The 20,827-nt window shown below is 41.2% G+C and overlaps 1 protein-coding gene across 1 annotated transcript in view; it reads left to right on the forward strand.

Moving 5' to 3' along the window:
- Positions 1 to 20,827, forward strand: part of LOC126396302 (cAMP-specific 3',5'-cyclic phosphodiesterase 4D-like) — a 127,971-nt gene that overhangs the window by 7,972 nt on the left and 99,172 nt on the right. Inside the window, exons 2-3 of the mRNA XM_050054256.1 lie at positions 7,797 to 7,847; positions 19,342 to 19,544. Coding sequence (XP_049910213.1) covers positions 7,833 to 7,847; positions 19,342 to 19,544 — 218 coding nt within the window. The 5' untranslated portion in view covers positions 7,797 to 7,832. The remainder of the gene's footprint in view (positions 1 to 7,796; positions 7,848 to 19,341; positions 19,545 to 20,827) is intronic.

A 20,827-nucleotide genomic window follows, 5' to 3' on the forward strand; every position in this document is an offset into this window, starting at 1 on the left:
CAACTTGACCCTATATTGATAAAAACGGTATTGTCTAAATTTCTATCTTGCTTGAAAATAGTAATTTTATCGCCCAGCCCTAAGCGTAATTGCCTTGTTAACTTCAGAAAGCACACTTTACTCGAACAAACCTCACACAAACCATCTTAGTTAGTTGTGTTGTCAATTAATCTTTTTTTCATTGTTCCAACAATCACCTGCACTGGTTTTGTCGAAATAAACCCTCAATTCACTGAGTTAGATGTAAAAGAAATTCAGCACAATCTCTTTCATGTGTTCCTAGCTGGTTGTTTACAGTCCTGTAACATTATCCCCACCACTGGCAGTCGCCATGTTTGCCAGCTCAGCCGTCTGTTCCAGCAATAGAGACTGACTTTTAGAAGAGAAGTGTGTGATGTGCGCTACATACAGTATGTCCTCAGTACAGCCTTTCCACATGAGTTTGAGAAAGATGAGTGTCTGTATTTTTGAAGGTATTAACAATATTCTACATATTCTGGTATACTGTAATACCGTGATACCACCCAGGCCTACTCATGGGTATTGTAGTATTTAGACCTGACTGCCTCACTAAAGTGACAAAACAACCTTGTGGGAATCATTTAAAACAGTTGGATATCATGTAAGGGAAAGTTTGAAATGGGAAAACAAAATTGGGAAAAACATTTATAGACCCAGCTTCCCCATTCACAGCTCTGTAGTATTGTGACAGTTTAAGTTTAATTAATACCATTAAAGACTGCTCTGTTCTTGTGTTACGCTGAAATCAAGGTCCGCCCTCATATTTTTGCCTCTGCACCAATGTTCGACATGGGTGTGCAAACATACCAACAAAATCTTTTTTATAAATTGCCATCCAAATTTGTCAGAGCAAAATTTGTACGTGGGGTAAACGGGTTTTAAGCCCTTTAAATTTTTTAAAGTTGCACGTATGTACGTATGGGTCTGTTTTACAAGTCAGATGTAATGTAATGTAGAGTAAATTAAATTGCACACGTCTACGAGTCTGTCCTTTATTCCTTCAGTTAGCCATATATGGATGCAGACACACTTCAGCTGTTTGTGAATACACCTGAATAACACCTGTTAATCAGGAATCTTTTTTAGATTACAGCCCTCATATCAAAAGCGATCAATAAAATGAAAACACCAGTCTACTCTCGTTCATATCAGTGGGAGTGGACAAAAGGTCAAACACGTCTTTCAGTATAACACAACACCATGAACTAAACTAACTTTAACAGCAGATTTTGCACATGCAAACAAGAGACACATTTCAGCCATTTGCATGCAAACGCAGACATGAAAGGTTTTTCTATTCTCAGTCTCCAAAATCTTAGATCAACACCATTAAAAAACAGTTAATCATTTTAACCATCATGAAGGTGGAATTTATCCAACAGGTTCTCCGAATGAATTATGGTAATAGGCCTAATAGTAATAATAATAATGATAATACATTTTACGACACGACACTCAAGGTCACTGTACAGGCAAAGATAGAGGAAACATCAGATGAAAAAAGTCAACGAGGTAAGGTATAAAGTAACATAGAATAAATAAATAAATGATAGAATAATAACATAACAATAGATAAATATTCACCAAAACAAGTTTACAGTAAATAAAATGCTAAGGAAATAGTGGATGTGTGTAGCTAGACAGATGGGAGTCATACTGAACCTGGGTTAGGTTGTGGGGAGAGAGTTGACACTACGAATGTCTGGTGGAGGGGGTTTCAGAGGTGGGGAGCAGATTGGCTGAAGGCTCTAGACCCCATGGTGGTCTGGTGGGCTGGCGGGACAGTGAGGTGGATGGAAGAGGAAGACCTGAGAGTGTGGGTGGGGGTGTGGATGTGCAAGAGTTGGGAGAGGCACAGACTAGAAATTTACACAATGAATCAATTGTCCATTCCCTTCAGAATGTTTTTTGATCTGACGCTCATATCAGCAAGACAACATAATTTGTCTGCGGCTCTGCACCTTCCACAACTGTCAAGAAAAAGCTGATGTTGTTTGTCTTGAGAGGACAGTCTACAGCAATTTATTTAATGGATGCTGTATAAGACTAAATTGATTTTAGCTGGATGTACTTTTACTGCCAACTGAGTGCACACAGGTGAACGTTCTTTATAGGTGAGAAATAATATGCTAACTTGCTTTATATGTCAGACACAACAGTTCTTGCAGATGTTACAATACCAGAGGAGAGAGGAAAAAGGTTATGAGTTAGCAGCAGATGTTGAGTAGAGATGTGATACAATTATTTGATTAACAGAAAATGAATGGGCAACTATTCTGATAATTAAATAATCATTTTGGTCATTTTTTTAAGACTATTTCGTCAGGTTTTTGCCTTTATTAGACAGGACAGGAGTGAGTGTGAAGTGGGAGAGAGGGGATGGCATGCAGCATGAGGCCACAGACTGGAATTGGACCCACGGCTGCTGCAGCAAGGACAATGCCTTTGTACAAGGGACACCCGCTCTAAGCACTGAGCTACTGGGCGCCTCTGTTTTGGCTATTTTCAAAGCAAAAATTACAATTACTAGTCCATACCCATTGGTTCCGTGATTATGTACAGCATACCATACCATGACTTAGTCATACCAAAAATTAGAAAAAAAACATCAACATTTGGCCACAGGGGGAGCCACAGTGATCGGTCGCATTTTAGCCATTTTTAAGCATTTTTCTGTTGTTATAGCGCCACCCAGTTGCCAATTAGAGTTAAATTTCTCCAGTCACCTTGAGGCGTCCTGTTCTACATATCTACCAAGATGTTACAATACCAGTTAGTAAAAATCTACATGGCGGTTAGTAAAAATCAATATGGCGGTTAGGCCTAGATAAGAAATTAGCTCTCTAGCGCCCCCATTTTGTTTGATGGGGTCAATAATGGAGGGGTCCCCTCAGATTATGTGTGGTCATATGCCTACAAAGTTGCGTGGTGATCGGTGAAACCCTTGAGATGTTATACACCTTTATGTGATGAGCCACGCCCTCCGCAATATTCATTGCCTTATAGAAGCTCAGTTTTAGTCAGTTTTCCAACTTTTGCCAAGAGGGAACTTTAGATATTGGTCCCTAGATTATGTTCACAGAGTTTCATGCAGATCGGTCAAACTTCCTAGGAAGAGATCGATTGTAAGTGTTTTTCAAAAAATTTAAAATGGCGGAAAATCTATATAACCGGAAGTTATGGGTTCTTGAGGCAAATTTGTTCCTCATGAGGAGAGGCATCTCTGTGCAAAGTTTCATGTCTCTACGACATATGGGGCATGAGATATGCCCATTCAGAGTTTGCAATTTCAATCGGTTGCTATAGCGCCCCCCTTTGGCCAATTGATGTAATATTGCTTCATTCGCATCCTCCCATGACCCTCTACCACTGTGCCAAATTTCACATGGAATGACCAAGTCAATGAGGAGAAAAACGTGGAACAGACACACATACAGACACATCCACACACATACAGAGTTTTCGTCATTATATAGTAAGATTGCCAGTTTTAGCTTCATAAATGTGAGTGTGTCTTGTGCTTTTCTCCTTTGTGCACAGTAGTAGAATGAATATCTTTGGGTTTGGGACTGTGGGGAATTATAGAAGGAATTTTTTTCACATTTTTAAAAAATCTTTTATAGACAAAAAAATTGGTTAAATAATCTGCAGATTAATTGATAATGAAAATAATCAAAAGCTGCGGCCCTCATGAGGATAGAAAGCAGAAGTTCACCCTGTGTTAATGGGCTGAACTTTGTAAAAGCATTAGTATTGATTGGTATTCACATTAAAAGACATGAAAAGCAGAAGTGTTTTTCTTTTACAATAAATGTCTGAGAAATTGATGTACTCGACTGTTTTGGATGCAGAGCATGAATAAAACATATTCATGTTGTGTTTAATGATGTTTGTATGAAAAAAAATTGAATAGCAGATTGAATTGTTGTAGTCTGAGCTAAAGGAAATTTCAATAATTCATGACCTTCATTGATTTCTTGCAGCTGATAAAATGGTCTCCTCGGACACAAATCTGTGGTTCAGCTTCTCGCCCAGAGCTACTGTAGGTTTTAATTGACAGGAATAAAGTCAGATTTGAACTGCAGAGTAGGATAATGTAATGAGAGCTGTGACACAACATAAATATTCAGTGAGGTGTTGATACATCAGCACAGAATTACTCGAATACTGTGAAAACTGATCTGTACCATAAAGCCTGTGTTACAAATTGGAGGCAAGTTTGAAAGACGTTGGTATTTTTAATGAAGGAGACACTATTGAGTTGCATTATGGGAAATGTGGGATTGGGACTACAAGTCAAGACCATTTTTATACCTCTGTTCTGGTGACAGCCGTGGCCGAAAGCATAATGTTTTCAGGTTGTCCGTCCATCCATTCCATTCTCATGAACACGATATCTCAAGAACGCCTTGAGAGGATTTATATAAATTTGGCACAAACGTCCACTTGGACAAAGAATGAATGAATCAGACTTTGGTGGTCAAACATCAAAGGTATTTTTGGCTATAACTCAAGAATTCATACGCTTATTATGACAGAATTTCACACAAATGTCCAATAGGATAAAATGATGAAGTTATGGTGTTTTATATTCTAAAGGTCAAAGGTCAACTTCACTGTGACATCATATTGTTCTGTAAAAACACTTTTCTTTCCATTATTCAACACGATAACTCAGGAGCAGAAGGGGAGACATTTGGTCAGATACTGAATTGCTGACACTAATCTTGGGCTCCCACTTTGAAGCTGTGCTGATTGTACAGGGCTCGACAGTGCGAGCGTTTCACTCGCATTTGCGACTAAAAATACGTGTGTGCGAACTGTAAAAAATATTTAGGGGCACATGTGCGCATAAAAAAACAGCCGAAGCAGCCTATATTTTTGTCAATAAAAAAAAAAGATAATCTAACCGCAAAAGCCGCCTTCCCTCTTCCCTCTTCCCTCTTCCCTCTTCCCTCTTCCCCGTGTGACACGGTTATGGGCGGTTTTCCAAGCCACTGTCGGCACAATGAATATAAGTCCCACTGTCGGCAGCGTGGAAATAAGTCAAAGTGTGGAGGAAGCGGCGGACCTACGGGGAAGCCTGCTCCGTTCTCCCCGCAGTTAGGGACCGTTCTCCACGGCCAGGCTGTCGGCTGGGTGGAAATAAGTTAAAGTGTAGCGGTGACGAGGGACCGGGAAAAGCGGCGGACCTCCGGTGAAGCCTGCTCCGTTCTCCCCGCAGTTAGGGACCGTTCGCCACGGTACCGCTGCTGGGCAGGGTGGAAATAAAGCCCTTTTCACACAGAGCGCGCAAAGTGCAGACCTCCGCCGACGAACCCATTCATTGTGTATGTGCTACCGCGGCGCAAGAGCGCACTGCTCTGCCACCGAGCTGATGCCACGGCCAGCCTGCGCTCGAATTGAAATTTTTTTAATTTCACCGCAACGCGCTGTGACGACACCTCAGCGCGTCCAATAGCAGAGAAGTATGGCAAGCCGTTTTAACATTTAATCGCTAGACTGGATATTCATTACTGATATCTGCAACATAATTTTGCCTAGTCAAAACTCTTATTCAAGATATCTGTAATTAGATTTTGCCTAGTCAAAACTCTAATTACAGATATCTGTAATTCAGTTTTGACTAGTAAGATTCAAACTATTTTTGCCATTCATGTGTATGGGGTTTGTCATTATAGATATCTCCAATGTAGTTGCGGATATCTGCAATTGTTATTGCGGATATCTGCAACTGAATTGTGGATATCTGTAATTCCAGTTTGAGATATCTACAATTTAATTTTGACTAGTCATAATTCAAGTTCAAGATATCTTTAATTATCATCAATTGAAGATATCTACATGGTCCTTTCTAGATATCTTGAATTGAGTTTCAGATAGTCAGAATGACGTTGTAGATATCTGCAACTGAATTATGACTAGTCAAAATGACTTTGTAGATATCTCAAACTGGAATTATAGATAGTCATAATGTAATTGTAGATATCTATAATGACAAACCCCATACACATGAATGGCAAAAATAATTTTGACTAGTAAGAATGACGTTATAGATATCTGTAATTCAGTTTTGACTAGTAAGAATGACGTTATAGATATCCGTAATTCATTAAAGTTAGCGTCAAGCCCTGTTGTATAGATTTTCATGCTGCCGGGTTGAAGATGTGTGAAGTGTCCATGTTTTAGATTTTGTAGTGTCTTTGCAGCAACATCCATATTTGAAGCATTGTAAACAGTCATGGCTACATGAGTCTGGACAGACATAAACTGTAACTCTAACTTGACTGGTTTGCGTAGACATACACCCCTAAGGCAGTAATTCTAGTTTAAAAAAGTGTGTGTTTGTGAGTCCCTAGTGCAATACACTGGAGTACCTCTGCAACCTCAGGGTGAGTAGTTTAATCCCCAGCTCCTCCTGGGTATTGAAGCTGAACTCTTAGACCAGTGTGTGTGTGTGTGTGTGTCTGTGAGTGAACATAAGTTGAGCCATAGCCAGGATTTTAGAAGCGCTGAAGAGACGAGTTCCTCTTTTTCCTAGACATTTTATTTATTTTGTTAACACTCATATTGTCTGTAATTTTATTTCCTAACATGAGGGTATCTGTTCTGTAAAAACAATGTATTTTCAAGTGTCAAATTTTTATTAGCTAAGAAAAACAATCCTGTTTTCTCAGCTTTTTTTAAACAATTTAGTCGGAGAAGTAGAATTGACGCAACCTGTGAGGAACAATTTAATCCATTGGTTTTTCTGAAAAATGGTCCACTTAAAAGATGCCTAGTTTCAACTGGGTATTGATCACATGCTGCCAACTACAAGGAAAAAATAAATGTATATGAAAAATAAAATATAAGCCTAAATAACTACTGGACTAAGCCAGATACAATCCCCAATGTGGAATGTAAACTTCCAGTGTCCTTAATGGTATACACTGAGTAAAGGTACTGTGAACCACTTGATCTCAGGTTACAAGCACTACATCAGTGCTGTTTACCATTTTATGACTAATTACCCCTCATATGAATAAAGAATGTCTCTTAATTTAATTTAGCTTTGAACACTACACGACACATTTTGTCCCTGCTGTCAACTTTTTGTAACCATTTGTGCTTTTTGTGTTAAACTTTTTTGTTATACCATCTTGCATCTTGTGGGCTGAGCCCTCTGTGCGTGTGTGTTTAGAACATAAATCAGTTAATTAAAGTCATAAAAGTGCTTCATCATGTATTTTTCTAGCTGGACAGAAAGGCTTTTTAGCCTTTGTGGTGCCTCCAGCGTGCTCATAGATCAATCCGCCATCACTGAGCACATGGTAATGCCAGGTGGTGTTGATGAATCATGTGAATACTTTATAGATGAGTCCTCATTAATGTTTAGTTTTCACAGGACACTACACTTTAATTTTCTTCTTTATGTGTGTTAGAGACCTGCATCATACTTCCTATACTACTTATTTTTTTTTTTTTTTCTTGTGTAATTTGATTTACGACTGCAAAACCAAAGTAAAGATTCAAAGTGATTCCCGTAAAATGACTTATATCAATGCCAGAAATCTTTGCAGACAGTGAAGTCATAGATGATTAATTTGCCAGTGAGCAATAACAGAATGTTTCTCTTCATCTTGTCATGTGAGACAGCACCAGTCTCTGTTATCTCCCCTTAAAGCAAACATGTTTTATTAGTACGCTGTACTTCATAATGATCAACTTGGATTACAAAGGGTGATGAACGTCATTTTAAAACCACCTCTCTGTTGTCTTTTACTTTGTTTCAGCTGCTGTCTTGCTGCTGCAACAAATAACCAGCATCAATGTCACGGCTTGAGGTAAATAACGTTCATGACTTCCCCTCTTACTCACACACACATACACACACATACACACCCCTCCTTTCTTCCTTATCAAGTCCATGGTTAACTGAAGTAAGATCTTACACTGCAGCTGTGCGTCACGTTGTATCTCTCTGATAAAAGTTTTATCTTTACTTCAGGGCATTGTTCGCAGTTAATAAAGACACAGGGGACATGCATATACACATGCACACACACACACTCAGAACAAGTGTCTGATCTGATGACGAGAAAGAATCACGTCTGTTGTTGTTGAAAAGCTAGGAGCATTTTAAAATGGCTTTTTTCTCCTACACAGAATAATACTTAAAAGACTGTTTTGAAACATGGATTCTGAAGGGCATATTGGTGATTATAAATTTAATCTTAAATAACTTTAACCTCAGAAGGTCTAAAAGTCACAGTAGTGAACACAACTTCCTGGCACATTACCAACAGGAGTCAATGTACACCAGAGGTGGGAGTAGGTCACACATGTGCAAGTCACAAGCAAGTCTCAAGTTGTGGTGAGAATCAAGCAAGTCAAGTCATTGCTCAGGTCAAGCAAGTCACAAGTCAGGTAGGAAATTCTGATGGGCCAGTAAGCTAATAAATTAGCCAAAGAGACACATTCACATACCTTTCTTTTTGGTTCTATAGTAATAGATAAAGTTGGATGTTGTGTTGTTATTTTCTTACTATCGTCAACAACAACATAATCCTTGAATCAAATGTCATTATTTTTGGACTAGTCCCCTCTGTGAAAGCAACCTCGTGCACTGGCCTCTGCTGCTCTGATGCGTCCTAGTAGGTTGCCAGATTTACAGGCATTGCTGTAGAAATCACCCAATCAAGCTTCAAAAACAAAATATAATTTCTCAATATCTAGGAAAAAGCAAATATTTAAAAAAAAAGGCAAGTCCTTTTGAGTCATGTGTCTAAGACACGTCTCAAGTTATGAATACCATGTCAAAGTCAAGTTGAGTCTTTTATCACTGTAAGTCAAGCACGTCTAAAGTCCTCAAATTTGCTACTCAAGTTAAGTCAAGTCATACTGTATGACTCAGATCTTCCACTTTTGCCATACATCAGTCAGCCCTACTGGTCCATTTACGTCCCAACCCTCACCTATAATGATAAGCTCTGGGTAGTGACTGACAGAATAAGATCATGGATACAAGCAGCCAAAATTAGTTTCCTCTCTGGGGTGGCTGGGCTCAGCCTTAGAGATAGGGTAAGGAGCTTGGACATTCAGAGGGAGCTTGGAGTAGAGCCGCTGCTCCTTCGCATCTAAACCGGTCAGTTGAGTTGGTTCGGGCATCTGATCAGGATGCCTCCTGGGCTCCTCTTGGGAAAGGTTTTCCAAGCACATCCAAATGGTAGAAGGCCTCAGGGCAGACCCAGGACACACTGGAGGGATTATATATCTCGTCTGGCCTGGGAATGCCTTGGAGTCCCCCAGGAGGAGCTGGAAAGCGTTGCTGGGGAGAGGGATGTCTGGAGTGCTTTGCTCAGCCTGCTGCCCCCGCGACCTCGCCCCGGATAAGTGGATGAAGATGGATGGATGGATGGATGGATGGATGGATGGATGGATGGATGGATGGATGTTGCGTTTAGTGTTTAAATGACACCAGCAACACTACAAGTTAGATGACAAAGTAGAGGTTAACAGTCTGCTGCTTTTATCAGATTCTTGCCAGTAAATATTGAAAAAAACTAGAGCTGATATTTGTTTTTTAAAGCACAACTTTATTTCCTACTTGAAAGAATCTCCATCTACCCTGAAGTGTTTCCAAAAAGCTACAGAGATCAGATTTTTTTATGTGGGGTTGTATGAGGTACTTATAGTCAGTGTGTTCGTGGTTGACACATCCCCAGTTTAGAGGAGCAGGCAGGAGTACTGCCACGAAAAGACGTTGTCTTTTTAGTTGAGTAAAAAAATCATCTTCAATTAAAAAGTTTCTGCGATTAAGAGCAAGTTGCATATTATGTAAAAAAAGAAAGAAATTCCCTCTCTGTGTCTGCTGTTATCTCTGAGCCGCAGAGCAAATTCAACCACTCGTGTGTGCAAGAGGACATTTTCCTCCATAAGAGAAATACTGTTTTCCTGATTTCAGACAGAAATGTCAGCTCCTTACACTCTGTTTCCATTTACACTCTGACATTGCGTCCACTCTAACAGATTTCTGTGGGGAGGGGGATTTAATATTCCCTAACCAATCACTAGAGACTAACATATGCACCTGAATCTAACGTCAGTTTGAGACCACACTGATGCGTAGCCGTGCCAACATACTTGTTTTGTTGGGGGTTTTAAGTGTGAAGCAGAGCAAAGCAAAAAATAACCATGATGTTGAGAAGACGTGCCGATTTAAGAGAGGCCTCGATAACTGCGTCTGTCTTGTTTATAGCGTTTGCCAATGTTGTTATTACTCCTCATTGGCTCTGGTGCACAGCTTGACAACACTTGACAACAGCTTGACAACAGCGTTAGTACCCCCCCTGCTGCGCTCATTGCTCTTTTCTTTTTTTTGACCGGGAAACTGCTGTTTTGTGTCACGATGCCAGACGAACCTGTCAACTCGACCTCGGTGGAGTGGGCGGATACAAAGGTCTTGACCCAGGCAAGATGACTGTGACATCCTTCTAAGCCTGCTACTTATTTATTTTAAGAAAGCTCTGAGGTGCATTAAACCAAAAATGTCATCAACATTTACCACAAAATATCTAAATCACGATAATACAATAAAGGTTGGAGTTATATCAAAATGAATAAAATGCTTTAGTCTGACAGATGGCAGAAAATGACCATTATGCTTTGTTACAGATTTCGACTGATGCAGCAGTGTTACTCACTCTCAGCCTTTTATATTTATGATCACAGACAAGTTTAATAAACGGAGCTGTAACCATAAACCCCCACAGCTCTATAAGTTAACTTTTTGAGTGAAAAAATTCCATCTTCCACAAAAACATTGTGTTTCCATCTGCCTGCAGAGTTAATCATGGCACACACACACACACTCACAGAAATAGAGGTAGAGGGTTGATTGGAGACTGGTTCTATTTATGGAGCGACAATAATTATACTCTTTGCACCCCCGGGTGTTATTATATGTACAGGTGAAGGTTTCCAGCTTTGCATCAGAGGAACAGCTTCTTCTGGCTGTCTGCCCTTTAACACTCACACATGTCACACATCACTTGCACAGTGGGAGGGATTTCCCCGCACAGCTCCTCTCACCATTAGAATAGATTAATATTCATTTTCCCAATTAGGAAAACAGCAGTGGCTTTGATTGCTCTCATGGAAGATCACCCTGTCCTGATGAAATGCTCTTGTCATCTCTGATTACATCACACTGTTAAAGGGAAAGTTCACCTCTAAATCAAAAAGTGTTGGAGGTGTTGGCCGTAGTTTATGTAGTAAGGTAGTGCGACCGAACTTCACCTGCCAACTGTATCACTGTGCAGATGGAAGCTGAGCCGCCTGCCCTCAAGCGGGAAGCGGTGACGTCTAGCCGACCACAGCCAACACCCGACAACACCAGACAACCCCGCTTCTCCCCCTCAAACAAGTGTGTGTGTTGTGAGACTCTACTCACCTCTGTCTGCAGGAGACCACTGAGAAATACGGAAGTGTATTGCATTTACTTGACAAATAAAAAAAGCTCTGTTTTTCTGAGTAATATTTTCTGTTTTTCTGAGTAATATTTTCTGTTTTTCGTAGTAATTTTTTTCTGTTTCTGATTGCCCTCTCCAGGAGACGAGATACTTCAAAATTGGGTTAGGTTAGTAACAGGTTGTAACAACGTTAGCTGACAAACGTGTATGGGCATGATTTCAGTTGTCAGGTAACGTTGTTACAACCTGTTACTAACCTAACCTGTTACATTGAGCGATAGGCCTACACTAGAATGATGCAGTCGAAAACATAGCTAGATTATCATACCCTGTGTGTAACTATTTACATGCCTTACCCTTATTGATCCCGTAGTTGAAATTGTCTAGGAGCAGGAGCACGGGTGCAAAATACATCCATGAGCAGGAGTCACCATGGATGCAGGGGTCACTTGCAGGCAGAAAATATTACTCTGAAAAACAGAAAAATAAATAAATTACTCAGAAAAACAGAAAAAATTACTCAGAAAAACAGGGCTTTTTTTATTTGTCAAGTGAATGCAATACGCTTCCGTAGAGAAAGGTGTTTTAAATTCTCTCAGTACTTTTGTAGCTTCTAACTGAATCTCTGTGGTTTGGAGTTTGGGTTCTCTCCTGCGTCTTGCTTCATGTTCGCTATCCGTCGTATCAGAAGGCGTATGAAGTTTCTGCTTGAAAAGTCAACATTTCCTTATTTTGCTGCTTCACAATAAAAGTTTTACATAATAAAATAACATGGGACTGTTATTGTGAAGGATCTATAGGAAATGAAATGTGTTTATCTCTGAATTAGCGGAACTTTGTTAGCGGCTTTTCTTCAGTAAAGGCAGGTGTAATAATACAACAGGGAGGAAAGTGAAAGCAGAAACAGCCACAGTGAGATGCTGCAGACAACAGGCTCTTACTGCACCTCTGCAAACAGCTCACACCCAACAGGTAAACTTCTTTTACCTGCCCTGCTGTGTTAAAACACACACAGCAAAAATAACAGGTGACTTTGGCCATGGATCAGTTTGCAACTTGCAACTGAACATGTAGCTCATTTGGTAGGAAATGCAGAGATATATAAATCGTGTATCACCAATTAGCCTGTAACCGAGATATGAATTTTTGTCCATATCGCCCAGCCCTGAGTGCTAGATGAGCTAGCAGTAGATGTGTGCTTCTTTCTGTGCTGTGATATGGTTAGCAGGTATAGCTCAGAAGAAAGAAAATAGTTCCTTCATGAAACTGCTAACAACAAGGTCTGTGGATTATCTTAAGTAATTGGGTCATGATGTCTGGAAAGAGACATTGCTGTTGAGTTTTTCCAAATGTATTTTTGGTGCTTTTAGCACCACAAGCCGAGTGTCATCTAGTTCCATTATATTCAAGAGAAGACAGACATCTCTACGGCCGATATCTCCAACACTCTGCAACTCAAACCAAAGACTGACAAATAGCACTACAGGTCAGAGGAAAAATATGTTTTTTGATTTCAGGGTGAACTGTCCCTTTAACAGTCAGAGCTTGTCTTTGTGTGTGTGTGTGTGTGTGTGTGTGTGTGTGTGTGTGTGTGTGTGTGTACACTATGTGCAGCGGGGTCTGCATGTGTAATGTCTTAATCTGTAAGCATATGCATACCTGTTTTTTTTGCATGGGGATTGAGTGTATAGATACATGCGTATATGCTGTGTAGGGCAGATGGGAGCACAGTGCATTGTGGGATACCTGTGGAGTTAAACATTGGATGCATATTGGATTGTGGACAGAGCAGCAAGATGGGTCAGCTACCACTGACAGCACTGATCACACACACACAAACACTCTTGAGTATTACGTGCTTCTTCCTCTGATGGCTTAAATTGTCCACAATTCTATTTTTCCTTTTTCTTTTTTTAAATTTTGACCAGGATGTCTGATACTAGTGGAAAAAACACTGTGGGGAGCAGACAGCCTTCAGCTTTAAGCCCCACCAGTAACAGACAACATACAGATCATAAATATCTAGCACTGGGCTCTCCTGATGAGCTGAAACTCACCTCTGACACTCATAAAGTCCTTTATTTTGAGCACAAGAGGCTGAATTATGACGGCGGCCTTCTGTTTTTATCTGCAAGACAATCATGAGGATTGGTGGAAGGTGTCCAGAGCCAAATCACAGGGATCTGTGTAGTGACACAAAAGCTTTGATTAACTGCACTTAAGGGCAATTACCACATTTACACAACAAGCTAATCAACTGCTTTGCAAAAATGAGAACAAGAGGCCGATGGAGACAGAGAGACATTATCAGCAGAGAAAATCATAAGTCTAAGATGAACAATAAAACAAACTGTAATAATGGAAATAAAATTATGAATGAGACTTGCCATAGAAGCTACAACGAGAGCGTAACACTCTATAGAAAGTGTAGTGGAGTAGAAGTACAAAGTTGCATGAAATGGAAATACTCAAGTAAAGTACAAGTACCTTAAAATTTTACTTAAGCACAATACTTGAGTAAGGAGCAGGTGTCATGTTCACCCTCTTAGTTTGGCTTGCACTTTGGGGTTTGAGAAATGACTTTGTGGTTTTGTATCGACGACACATTTATATGCACTCAGCTGAGCTGTGATGAGCCACTACTCCGTGACTTCAACACTAATGAAGTCGAGGTTTGGGGTTTGATTCCCACTGTGACTCGCCACGCTGTGCACTCAAAATACGACAAGCACTTTGGGAAAGAGCGTGAGCGTTAAAACCCTCTTGATTAATGGAGAAACGTGACAAGGATGAGTCCCATCAGCCCATTGGTTTTCGAGAGGCAGAGCACCTGTTGTCACATCTGATCACACACCAGCCTCACTGCCTCCATCTCATTCTCGCTTCTTGTGTGTGGCGTGGCAGGAGATCGGTCAGGTGACAAGACAACCAGCTGTTTCCTCTCAGCTGCTGATTGGCTGGAGGAAAATGTGTCATTCAGACGGAAAAATAATAAAGGAAACAACATGTTGTAGCAAAGCAGAAATGTGTACATGAAGTTATGTTGTGCTGTTGTCAGGTGAAAATGTCATCGCTGCAAAATGTCAGCGCTGGAGGGAAGATATCAGATCAGTGGTTAACCAGTGGATCAACCAGGTTATTGTCTGATACTCCAGAAACCTGATTTTTTTTAAATGTCCTGCAAACAAAAAACTCTGTTGCTTTAGTCAGGGTAGAGGATTAGAGTAGTTTCCATATCTCAATCCCTTCTCCTGTTGATTAAGCAGCAACGTCCTTGGCAAGTGGGGGGACTTTTATATAACTCACCCCTGTAAATGTTATTAAGGCTTACACACAATTAAGGGCATGGCTGCTTTTAGTGACAGGCTGTCTGCTAGGCGCATCAGACAGATCCTGCCCTTGCTCCTCCCCAGCTCCATCCTCTTGTTCAAAAATGGTCACCTTGCGTCACTCCTGGCTCCAAAAATCCAAGATGGCAACAGCAAAAATCCCAAACTCCACAAACCAAGGAGGTTACAAAGAGAAGAAGTCACAGCGTCACAGTGCGTCATTTCCTTGGGCTCAACACACACGCGTAGTATCTGGTCTGTGACTGCCAAAAGGCTCAACAGCTGGCACACTATCATACAACATGGGGATTATTGATTCGTTTCACTGAGGCATCTCCAGTCAGCCTCAGGTTGGAATATATTTTATACGAAACATAAAGACGGGGTGAGAATTACAGTTCTGCAATTATTGAAAAGGTCTTTAATAGTAGACAATAAACAAATGCTTTCTCTATGAAAACATTGTATTGTATATCGGCCGCCATCCATTCGAGCATACTTAAAACTTCTGTTGGGCCGAGCACACCCAAAGAGCACCTAAGGCAGAGGTCAGCAACCCTAAATATCAAAAGAGCCATTTGTGACCAAAACATAATTAAAAAGAAATCTGCCTGGAGCTAGTTCTAAATGAGCATTCAAAAATATGTTTTAGCACAAGATGGCTAGCACAAGGGGCAGACTTTACCTTTGAAGCGTTGGCAATGAAAGCAAACAAATCTGTCAGCGCAATATTAAATTCTGTATTTCCCTTGGAGACCTCAGAATTGCATCTCTGCTTTTCGCAGATGATGTGGTTCTGTTGGATCCATCACACCGTGACCTCCAGCATGCACTGGGGCAGTTTGCGGCCGAGTGTGAAGCAGTTGGGATGAGGGTCAGCACCTCCAAGTCTGAGGCCATGGTTCTCTGTCGGAAACCGGTGGATTGCCCTCTCCAGGTTGGGGGAGAGTTACTGCCTCAAGCGAGGGAGTTCAAGTAACTTGGGTTCTTGTTCATGAGTGAGGGTAGAATGGAGCGTGAGATGGTTCGGCGGGTTGGTGCGGCTTCTGCAGTGATGCGGGCGCTGTGCTGGTCCGTCGTGGTGAAGAGGGAGCTGAGCCGGAAAGCAAAGCTTTCACTTTACTGGTCCATCTACGTCCCAACCCTCACCTATGGTCATGAACTCTGGGTAGTGACTGAAAATATGAGATCGCGGATACAAGCGGTGGAAATGAGTTTCCTCTGTGGGGTGGCTGGGCTCAGCCTTAGAGATAGGATGAGAAGCTCAGACATTCGGAGGGAGCTCAAAGTAGAGCCGCTGCTCCTTCGCATCGAAAGGGGTCAGTTGAGGTGGTTCGGGCATCTGACTAGGATGCCTCCTGGACGCCTCCCACTCGAGGTGTCCCGGGCACGTCCCACTGGTAGGAGGCCCCGGGGCAGACCCAGAACACACTGGAGGGATTACATATCTCGTCTGGCCTGGGAACGCCTTGGGGTCCCCCAGGAGGAGCTGGAAAGCATTGCAGGGGAGAGGGATGTCTGGGGTGCTTTGCTCGGCCTGCTGCCCCCGCGACCCAGCCCCGGATAAGTGGATGAAAATGGATGGATGACTTTTACTTCTATGGATTTGGAATCCATAGCCAGCCTAGCTATGGAGACTCAAGACCAGCCGCTGCTGTTAAGGTTTGGCAAAATTTAGAGGAAAAAGCGTATGATGCACTTTTTAGTTGACGAAATGTCAATTGTTTTTATTTTTTTTTAGTGCATAGGCTACACATTTTTACAATTGGAGAATGTAATCATTTCTTTAGGCCTACAACAGTGATGATTAAAAATGGAAATGTTGAAAATAAATAAATAACCGTTATTAATTTTCATGTGATATTTTTTTGTCAAGGGCACAGGGAGCCACTGGAATGGGGCTAAGGAGCCACACATGGCTCCAGAGCTGCAGGTTGCCTACCGCTGACCTAAGGGGACACCATTCTTTTATCCTAGCTCCAGTTACTTTGTGCATATATAAAACCCCGTAGCTCCAATGGGGTCCGAGAGTGTGTCCCAACCTTTCTTTTATAGCCTTGCCACAAACCAATAGATGACGTGTTGATCGCTACATCCATTATGTTTACACAGTCTATGCTGTATACCTGTAACCATGATAAAAGCCAAAGACTCTCAACAGGGATAATAGAGTTGTGGCAGCTGATTTACTGGATGAAAGAAAACATCATAAACATGCAGCGAAACTTCCTCTTATTTAAAATAATTCCAGCCAAAGACAGTCTAAAAACTGAAAATAACACAAAGAAGCCTCTAGAAATCCAATTAAATAAAATTTCCACTTTCAAACATTTGACTGTTAAATTCAGCCACATTCTTGTAAAAGCTTTGGAGAGAAAGAGAAGGAAAAATTGTGTTCAGCTCTCCGACACAAGCACACAGAAAAGAAAGTAATAAATCCAAAACAAGGTCATGGTAGAGGAGAAATCTCATTACTGACTGGTTTCATGTTTATGATGGTTTGCATAACCTGATTTCTCTGCGTAACCTGGTTTCTCAGTGCATGTGAATGCACCACAGTGCAGGAAGTGAATTATCTGAGTGTGAGTCACCAGCACTGCTCTTCAGAACGTTTCACATCCATACGGTTTATTTTTATGTGGATGAAATTTTACTGGTTCCTGTGTGTAATTTTGGTTCTAAAGATAGTGAAGAAGAAATAAAGTAACCTGGTGTTACTAGAAGGGATTCTTGAGCCTCTCTTCAACTTGCTCAACAGATGGAAGTTTAGATTTTTCTTGTCTATGTGGGCTTAAGGCAGCTCCTGACAAAACAATCCCAACTAAAGGTCCGTTTAGGTCAATCTTGCCAAACTGAGGTCAGTGAGTACAATTTCTTTTGGAAGCTCAGAATTCGACAGTCACACCCACTTCACACCATGGCTGTCTAGCAAGGTTTAAACTTATCTCTCAAGCCTTTTTTTTACATTCTTTACACAACTATTTATGTCACTTTTCATGCAAACAACCAAGTGCAACACTTTCAACATCTTCCAGGAAAGACTACAACCTTTGCATGCATCAACTCCAAGACTGTGGAGCTTTACATCCAGTACACGGGTTAAAATCCTTTGTCTGATTGTAACTGCCTAGGAGAAATTAACCAAAGAGAAAACCTGTTATTTCAAAATCTGTAGATCCACAGGAAAGAGTCGTATCGATCTCCAACAGCACTGGACACAAAGACGATGTGATGGGTAATGGGTGTGTGTTGCAGCTTGAGGTGGCCTGTCATGTTTGATTTTTGACGCCTGACAGCACCAAGCAGGGAAATGAGACTTGCTGTTCGCAGCTTCTAGGATGGCAGATCAATATCTATCACCTCTCTCTGAACACCTCTCACCAGGTGACAACTGCGCCGACTCAGCTGAGGCACAAATGATATAGTTGCTGGGGCCAGCGCCAAAATGAGCATGGATTTTTTTGGGGCTTTGTGTTATCTTGGCTAACTCAATATCATTGGGGACACACACACACGCACACACACACACACACACAGAGCAAAATCTCACACTGGATTTGCAGAAAAAGCTGCTGTCTCTCCGCTTGTCGTCTTTTGCTGCTGCAATCTGCAATCACAGTGCATTAACGGGTATTAAATGGATTTGGAGGGAGAACATGCAAGAATAGCCAATTTAAGGGTCAGGGCAGGAGACAAACAAACTACTTACTTAGTGTCAGATGTGAAAAGTGTCTCTGCTACGCAATAACCACAAGGCAGATCGGGCAGATGCCACACGTCTGTGGAGCAATATGTGTGAATTCATTATTGATTCAGTTATTTCAAATTGAGACAGCTAATGAATTTTAGCACTTAGTTTGTCATTACAAGACTCTCATGATTTTCAATTGGACTATTACATCATATATAAACATAATATATTCATGCACCAACAGTGATGTTTTGCACACATATGGTAATTGTAACTGATTAGATGATATTTCATAGTTTCTGTGGGACGTCAAATCCTCATCTCTAATGTTTTATTAATGAAGCGTCATTTGTGTGGTTGTTCACTTAAATGAAGTACACAACATACTTGAAGAACAGTGTGTATCAAAACATCTGTACATCAGCACATTATGTTGTAAAATCTACTCTTCATATACACTGTAAGGTTGATCAAGTGGTAAATTCATTGTCTGGAAAACATTAATGTCTACAGAAAATGTATTGTGCCAATCCACCAACGGACAGACAGACATTGCCACATAGAGCCTTGGTACTGGCACAGTGAGGAAAAGCTTCTGCATTGTACTGCATTACACTGAGAGGTATTTGTAATATTGATGTAATTCAGGTCGGCAAAGTATTAAAAACACCTCTCAGTGTAATGCAATGCAGTTACACAGCACTACAGACAAACTGCAGCCTCCAGAATGACCAACAAGTTAAATAAACACCTCTCTAGCATCACATTGAAGCTATGTCTAAACTCATGTCTATATCATGTTTGATGTTTTAGACACGTGTTCTCTCTCTCTTTCTCTCGGGAGCAGCGTCGTCGGGACTCTCTGCCTGCGGTGCACCAGGTGGTACGGCGGCGTTTCTCTGGGACGCTGCAACTGCCCCCTTTGTGTAGGAGACACTCCTGCCAGGAGCACCCATATGACGCCCGGCGGCCATCTGCAACATATGGGCTGCCCCTGGACCGACTGGAAGTGCTGTACAGCCGAGCACTGGCCAGTCATGATGAGAACCGGTCAGTGACACACACACTTTTATTAATTATTTAATAATTTTTTTTTTTTTTTTTCCACATATTACAGAGACTAAGCTCTCTTCCTGTTGGTTCTTATGCTTTATATCACTGGTGACTGTGTGCACCACTCCTACATTATCTGAGAGCTTTTTAAATGCCGCCTGGTGAAGTTCATGCAGCATATTTTCATCTGAAAAGAATGTTTTTTTTTGTTGTTGTTGTTGTAATTCATCATCAGGAGTTGTTGTGGTGTGTTTAGTTTTGATTTGTAGCATCTGTTGCCCTGCGTCACCAAGGCAAATGATGTGTGTCCCACTCAATGCTGATGCTTTTTCCAGGATATCTGGTTGATCACTCAGTGTGATAGAAAAAGTCCAGACGAAGTGGTTGAAAAGCCATGGAGATACAGCATTTACACTTTTTCCTGAATACAGACCCCCTCCCCCCTTCCTTCTTTCTTTCGCTCTCCCTTTCTCTCTCTAAGGTCAGCGGGCAGAGTTACCTCGGCTCATTAGCTCTGACTCCTTTTCTTGTATCTCAGTGTTTGGTGCAGTCCAGGTGAACGCTGGGGAAACAGCAGGGTTTCTGTCTGTCTGTCTGTCCAACTGAAGCTTTCTGAGTGACAGTGAAGTTAACAGCTCTGCACACACACACACACACACACACACACACACACACACACACACGAAGAAGGGCGAAATGTGTTGTGTGGTTGCAAGTGATAATGAAAGCCTTCTTCCTTTCTTACAATGCCTGGTAACTGCAGAAACAGTAAGAGGCCTGTCACTGAAAGGTCAGAGGTGTGTGTGTGTGTCTGTCTCTATCTGGACATTACTGTATCTCTATCTTCTCTGGACATAACAGTTTACAATCTTCATGCTGCAACACTTCGAGACCTCATGTATGTGTGCGCTGTCCAGATATTAATGATCGAGAGGTAAACACAACATGATTATGATGTTTGAGTGTTGCTGTCTTGTCCTGCTAATAAAGCTGAGTTTATTAGAAATAATGGCATGCAGCCAATTCTTTCAGCGAGTAATAAAAGAACTGTATGCCACCCATTAAAGTTACAATGTGTAATTTACATGGTTGTTTATTAGCAAATATCAACTATTGCTTTCATAAATATATATTTACTAAAGTGTAATGCAATTCACATACAAATGGAAGCTTTCTCATAGGCTTAGAATGATTTCTCTATATATACACAGGCAGGGCGTGGTCTGCTGGAGGCTGCCTTCTTACATCGCCATATTTGAATACAGTGGCCGAAAGAGATA

The sequence above is a fragment of the Epinephelus moara genome, chromosome 10 (assembly GCF_006386435.1).
Source record: "Epinephelus moara isolate mb chromosome 10, YSFRI_EMoa_1.0, whole genome shotgun sequence".
Lineage (NCBI taxonomy): Eukaryota > Metazoa > Chordata > Actinopteri > Perciformes > Serranidae > Epinephelus > Epinephelus moara.